Source organism: Pholis gunnellus (assembly GCF_910591455.1).
Source record: "Pholis gunnellus genome assembly, chromosome: 22".
NCBI lineage: Eukaryota > Metazoa > Chordata > Actinopteri > Perciformes > Pholidae > Pholis > Pholis gunnellus.
Genome location: NC_136549.1, coordinates 18,029,461 through 18,036,179, shown reverse-complemented (window position 1 = coordinate 18,036,179; position 6,719 = coordinate 18,029,461). Strand labels below are relative to the sequence as shown.

Genomic DNA, 6,719 nt, shown 5'->3' with positions numbered 1-6,719 from the left:
ACTAGTTCTTTACCAGTTCTTTTCTAGTTCTTTACTAGTTCTTTACTAGTTCTTTACCAGTTCTTTTCTAGTTCTTTACTAGTTCTTTACTAGTTCTTTACTAGTTCTTTCCAGTTCTTTACTAGTTCTTTACCAGTCAGAAGAAGAGTTTATTCAGCATTCAAATAAACCATACAAAGGTACAAACATGAACACGGCATAGTATAAATACATGCTAATATATATATAATATAATGTACACAAACATATGTAGATTGACATGTTATACATTAATAAGAGTCACATTCAGATCATGTTTTTTAGCATCTCATCATCGTCTTTAAGGTCTTCAGTGATCCATCCAGACTTTGAGCTCCCTGATTTCTTTCTTCTGGATAGATTTGAATACATCATATATCTAATAATAATTATATAATAAATAATAAGAGTTCTGTCTCGGTTCAGGTACTTCATCCGGACTCCGAGTCTGAAGCTGCACATCAGCGGCTGCTCCTTCGAGTGCTACAGGGAGGTGGAGGTGACCAGCTGCTGTCCAGGCTTCTGGGGTCCGGACTGTATCGGTGAGTTCAGAAACACATGGGGTTCATCCTCTGGGGAGCAGGAATGTGATCAGTACACGGAGATGTAGAGAGTATGTAGAAAGGAAAGGTGATGGGCTGCTCATCAAGCTTCAAAGCTAAACATATAATAACAATAATAATAACAATGATAAAAATAATGATAGTATTAATAACAATAATAATAACAATAATAATAACAATGATAAAAATAATGATAACGATGATAATAATTATAATTATAATAACAATAATAATAACAATGATAATAATAATGATAGTATTAATAACAATGATAACGATGATAATAATTATAATTATAATAATGATAATAATAATGATGATAATATATTCTATTGTCTCATGGAGGAGCAGCATTCCGTCATATCTGATATCAATAACTGAATATGAATAAAAAGAGACGCTGTTAGCTGTTCGATGTCTTCAGAGGTTGGACATGTCTTTCCCTCTGGAGGACGTGTCCTCTGAAGACGAGGCCTCCAGGTCCTGTCACAGGATCAGGGCTCAGTCCTGCAGGATGCACACGGTCCTGCAGGAACCAGGACTTCCTTCCTCCCGACAGTCAGCAGGACAGAAATGTGCTGAGTCAGACGGAGCTGGACAGACTTCAGGTTTAACTCACAAACATAACGTCCACACGTGTCCTGGGATTCAAACCAGCAGCCTTTGCTCAAAAGCTACAGGGATCCAATATTCATATTTAGTTACCAGATTCCAGCTGATAGGTTTGAATATTTCGTTCACTGTCTTCACATGTAAAACAGGAATTCATGTAAAACTACATGTTATATGTGAGATCATTGTTAACTTTGTGCATCATTTGGATTAAGTTGATTTAAATTGAATATTTAGATTTAATATTTAGATTTAGATTTTTCATTTCATAATTATATTTAACGTTCAGTCATATTTAACATTTACATGTAATATTTAGATGCAATGTTTAGATTTAATATTTAGAGTCATATTTAGATTTAACGTTTGGATTTTTTAACATTTATGTTTTGATTTGATTGAACTTTTAGCTTCACATGTAAACATATTGTGAAGAGTTACATATAAGGTTTAACAGCGTCTCATGTGAGGACGGTGAGCTGAAACTTAGAGATAGAACTTTGTAACAGTGAGCTTTGACTCCGATGTGTTCTCATGATAGCAGCTTTTAATGGTTTGTTGAAAAGAAGGAAACAGATCCGCTTGAAGAAGTGATGACTCGTGGAGATAAGAGGCGGACAGAAGATAAAGACTGGAGAGCAGGAAGTGGAGGGATGGATGGAGGGAAGATCTGTTTCCTCTCAGAAAACATCAAAACAACGTTTGTCTGCTGACTGTTTCCTGTTTCTCAGAGTGTCCGGATCGAGCCGACAGACCCTGCAGGAACCGAGGGGTCTGTTCTGATGGAGCGGGGGGGAACGGGACCTGCAGCTGTCAGGTAAACCAAGAGTGTTACTATTTAATATCATTATTATTACTTATTTATTTAGTAACACTAGAATATTATTATTTATAGTAATATGTGTGTGTGTGTGTGTGTGTGTCATCAACTCAGGTGGGATTTGCAGGAACTGCTTGTCAGGACTGCGCACCTGCTCGATATGGTCCCACCTGCAGCTCAGGTAACTTTAAATAACATGTGTTCTTCTATGTGTTCTGTCTCTACATTGTTCATGTGTTCTTCTATGTGTTCTGTCTCTACAGTGTTCATGTGTTCTTCTTCTGTGTTTTCTGTCTCTACAGTGTGTTCTTGTGTCCACGGTCTGTGTGACTCTGGTTTAAAAGGCGATGGGAGATGCACCTGTTTCTCTGGATATAAAGGTCCAAACTGTGATCAAGGTTAGTCTCTGAACACTAGAAAAGTCACCTGTTACCTGTACTATTGTTGTCTCACCTGTTACCTGTACTATTGTTGTCTCACCTGTTACCTGTACTGCTGTTGTCTCACCTGTTACCTGTACTATTGTTGTCTCACCTGTTACCTGTACTATTGTTGTCTCACCTGTTACCTGTACTGTTGTTGTCTCACCTGTTACCTGTACTGTTGTTGTCTCACCTGTTACCTGTACTATTGTTGTCTCACCTGTTACCTGTACTATTGTTGTCTCACCTGTTACCTGTACTATTGTTGTCTCACCTGTTACCTGTACTATTGTTGTCTCACCTGTTACCTGTACTATTGTTGTCTCACCTGTTACCTGTACTATTGTTGTCTCACCTGTTAACTGTACTGTTGTTGTCTCACCTGTTACCTGTACTGTTGTTGTCTCACCTGTTACCTGTACTGTTGTTGTCTCACCTGTTACCTGTACTATTGTTGTCTCACCTGTTACCCGTACTGTTGTTGTCTCACCTGTTACCTGTACTATTGTTGTCTCACCTGTTACCTGTACTATTGTTGTCTCACCTGTTACCTGTACTGTTGTTGTCTGACCTGTTACATGTACTGTTGTTGTCTCACCTGTTACCTGTACTGTTGTTGTCTCACCTGTTACCCGTACTGTTGTTGTCTCACCTGTTACATGTACTGTTGTTGTCTCACCTGTTACCTGTACTGTTGTTGTCTCACCTGTTACCTGTACTGCTGTTGTCTCACCTGTTACCTGTACTATTGTTGTCTCACCTGTTACCTGTACTGCTGTTGTCTCACCTGTTACCTGTACTATTGTTGTCTCACCTGTTACCTGTACTATTGTTGTCTCACCTGTTACCTGTACTATTGTTGTCTCACCTGTTACCTGTACTATTGTTGTCTCACCTGTTACCTGTACTGCTGTTGTCTCACCTGTTACCTGTACTGTTGTTGTTCCTGTTCTCACCTTTGTTGTGTTGCAGAGCTCCCTGAGTGTGCGTCTCTCGGCTGCCTGCATAACTCTCGCTGTATGGAAGAAGCTCTAACAGGAAAGCTGGTGTGTCATTGTCTACCTGGTTACCAGAAATCCGGAGCTCAGTGTTTATGTGAGTTTACACAAACTATAATAACTCAGGTCCTTTAAGACGTCGTATAGAGGACATTAAAAGAGGTTGTGATGTTTGTCTCCTCAGCCATAAACCCTTGTCTCCAGCGGGTCTGTCACGCCGAGGCCTCCTGTATCCACACCGGTCCAGACCAGCACCTCTGTGCCTGTAAGGAGGGCTACACGGGGGACGGGCGAGTCTGCATGGCCATTGATCCGTGTCAGACCAGACAGGGAGGCTGCTCTGCCGAGTCCGTACGCTGCGTCTACGACGGACCAGGGAAGGTAAGGATGGATCGGGTTAGGGGGTCAAGACCAGGGTCAGGATCAGGATCAGGGGCACAATCTGGATTAGAAACAAGATCAGGATCCAGATCCAGATTGGTGTTTAAATAATTGATCTTGTTCTTGTTGATGCTGTAATGGACCCTGCAGCCTGTAGGGGCAGCAGTCCTGTATGTTCAGGGGAAACCCACCGTCTGTGTTCTCTCTGGTTTAGTCTCACTGCGAGTGTCTTCCCGGGTTTGAACACCAGCTGGACGGCGGCTGCACCTTAAAGGAGTCCTGCAGACCAGATTCCTGTCACAAGGACGCCAACTGCACCACCGTCGGACCAGAAAGAGTCGAGTCGGTCACTTTTCTTTCTTCTCTCTGTTGTTTCTGCTGTGAGTGTTCAGAGTTTTATAACTGTGCACCACCGTTGTCCCATCAGATGCACCTGTCTCCAGGGTTACCTTGGTAACGGTAAAGTTTGTTACGGGAACATCATGCAGCGTCTGAACGAGCTGAACACCGAGCCGGGAGGACAGTGGAGCGGTCAGCTGAGCAACGCCGTCGCTCTGCTAGGTGTGAAGATGATTTATTATGTAGAAAGTTATGACTCTTAGATTAATTAGTTTCCAGGTAAACGTTTGTAAGAACATTTAGACGTCTGCGCTGTTAAAAAGTCTCTAAAACTCTTTTTTTACAGCTCAGTGAGACACATTTTAATGTTTTAAACGGCGGCCTCTGGTGGCCGTCGTCAAGATGACGGGAACAAAGCAGGAAGTCAGGTGGCGTCGTATAAAGAGTTAACGTAACACACATTGTTATTTTAACTTAAACCAAGAGCATTGCTGCTCTCCAGAGGATAAACCCTTCTGGTGTAGCTTTGTATCACTTAACAACGATAACTACGTGTTTAAATCTGTGACCCGTGTATCTGAACTTTGGACGGAGCCGGGCTAGCTGTTAACCCTCTTTTTTGCAGTCTTTATGCTAAGCTAAGTTAGCATTAAAGTGTAAATATTCAACAGTTTTAGTTGCTTAACCTTAACCACAGTTTATCAGCCTCAACACAACTTCTCCCAGATGTTAAAATTCAGGATTTAAAAAATGTTTCTCCGGTTGATCACAGTGACTTAAAACAGATATATTTTATATCTTCGTTGCATTTCGTCGTTTTAGGGTTTTTCATTAATAATAACATTAAAACAAAATTCTATAGTTTGCTAAAATGATCTTAAATGTGGCACATTTTGACTGAAACCTTGCATCTCTTCTTCAAGTATTTTTTCATTCTTTTTATTCTCTAATATGAATTAAATTAACAAAAACAATAATTGTGTTTGTTTGTGTTCAGGTTCTGTTTCGTGGCCGCTGCAGAATTTGGGTCCTTTCACTCTGTTTGTCCCGATCAATAAAGGCTTCAGAGGGATTTCAGTAAGATTAACTTCATCTTCAGTCAATTTAAAGAACCTGACTCTTATTTTGAAACTTTTACTTCCTGTTGACTCAGACAAGATTTTACTTTGAAGTTCATTTTAGAGACAAACACGTCTTTACTGTGAGAGAGGTTAACTTGTCCATCTGTCTCTCTCTCTCTCTCTCCCTCCGTCTCTCTGTCTCTGTCTCTCTCTGTCTCTCTCTCTCTCTCTGTCTCTCTCTCTCTCTCTCTCTCTCTCTCTCTGTCTCTCTCTCTCTCTCTCTCTCTGTCTCTCTGTCTCTCAGATGAGGACTCTGACATCAGACTCTTCTAAAGCTGAATACCTGTGTAAGCTTCACCTGGTTGCCGGGGTGATGCCCTTTGACACTCTGAAGAAAACGAACGTCTTCTTCACTTTGACTGGAAAATCAGCTGAGACCGACTCTTCAGAGGGGGTGAGAACCATCACAAGGGTTCTGATAATAATAATAATAATAATAATAATAATAATAATAATAATAATAATAATAATAATAAGAGAGACCTGTCAATCACTGTGTAGCCCCGCCCCTAAAGCATCCCCTGCTTTATGGTCTGTGTGACTCTAAATGGACCATCATGTACTAAATGAACATCATGCTGTATTGAAGAAGACTTGAAACTAGAGATTGAGACCATAAACTCATGTTTACAATGTTTACTGAGGTAATAAATCAAGAGAGAAGTAGAGTCATTTTCTCATAGACTTCTATACAACCAGAGGAGTCGCCCCCTGGTGGACACTAGAGAGAATGCAGCTTTAACACATGAAGCTTTGACTTCACTCTTTATTGGACCAGTTCCCAACCCATCAAAAGCTTCTTGCAGTGGTTTGGGACCTTGCATGAATTAGATGTTGTGGCTTTCAGGATCCCAGGTGTCCTTCAGGTATCTCATACACAGTTTGACGTATTTCAGACCACATTTCACACAGACTGTTTGATTTGAAGCCGTGAGGTTGTTGGGTTGTAACCAGAAGGTCTCTGTGACCTCCTGCAGGCCTCTCGGACTACGATCCGTATCCACGGCAGCAGGAAGAAAGGCTTGATCCTCCAGTCGGACGTGGTCACGTCCAACGGGATGATCCACATCATCAACAAGCTGATGGACAGCGTTTCACCCACAGTGGCGAGCAACTCACAGGTGAAGCAGTGAACTGACAAACTTTTACCTTTCGTTGATTCGCTTGTTTGTTGATCGTTAACGTCTTGTTTGTTTCCTCAGGAGAATCTGATGAAGATCATTTCTGACTACGGAAAATTTGACAAGTTCAAGTCTTTATTAGAGGTTCGTAGATTTCACTTCTTCTCCTGGACTGATGCTGAATCAGTTAGCCAGATCACATTGCTGCTCTCCAGAGGATAAACCCTTCAGGTTTATCACATTGCTGCTCTCCAGAGGATAACCCCTTCAGGTTTATCACATTGCTGCTCTCCAGAGGATAAACCCTTCAGGTTTATCACATTG

General features: G+C 41.2%; 1 protein-coding gene across 1 annotated transcript in view; it reads left to right on the top strand.

The window, feature by feature from the left end:
* stab2 (stabilin 2) overlaps window positions 1-6,719 on the top strand; it is a gene marked incomplete at its 5' end in the record, with an annotated part of 30,737 nt that overhangs the window by 1,122 nt on the left and 22,896 nt on the right. Inside the window, 12 exons of the mRNA XM_079183721.1 lie at window positions 445-560; window positions 1,925-2,010; window positions 2,128-2,194; window positions 2,316-2,411; window positions 3,408-3,530; window positions 3,618-3,814; window positions 4,029-4,156; window positions 4,242-4,375; window positions 5,151-5,230; window positions 5,519-5,668; window positions 6,252-6,395; window positions 6,477-6,539. Of these exons, the coding sequence (XP_079039847.1) occupies window positions 445-560; window positions 1,925-2,010; window positions 2,128-2,194; window positions 2,316-2,411; window positions 3,408-3,530; window positions 3,618-3,814; window positions 4,029-4,156; window positions 4,242-4,375; window positions 5,151-5,230; window positions 5,519-5,668; window positions 6,252-6,395; window positions 6,477-6,539 (1,384 nt within the window). The remainder of the gene's footprint in view (window positions 1-444; window positions 561-1,924; window positions 2,011-2,127; window positions 2,195-2,315; window positions 2,412-3,407; window positions 3,531-3,617; window positions 3,815-4,028; window positions 4,157-4,241; window positions 4,376-5,150; window positions 5,231-5,518; window positions 5,669-6,251; window positions 6,396-6,476; window positions 6,540-6,719) is intronic.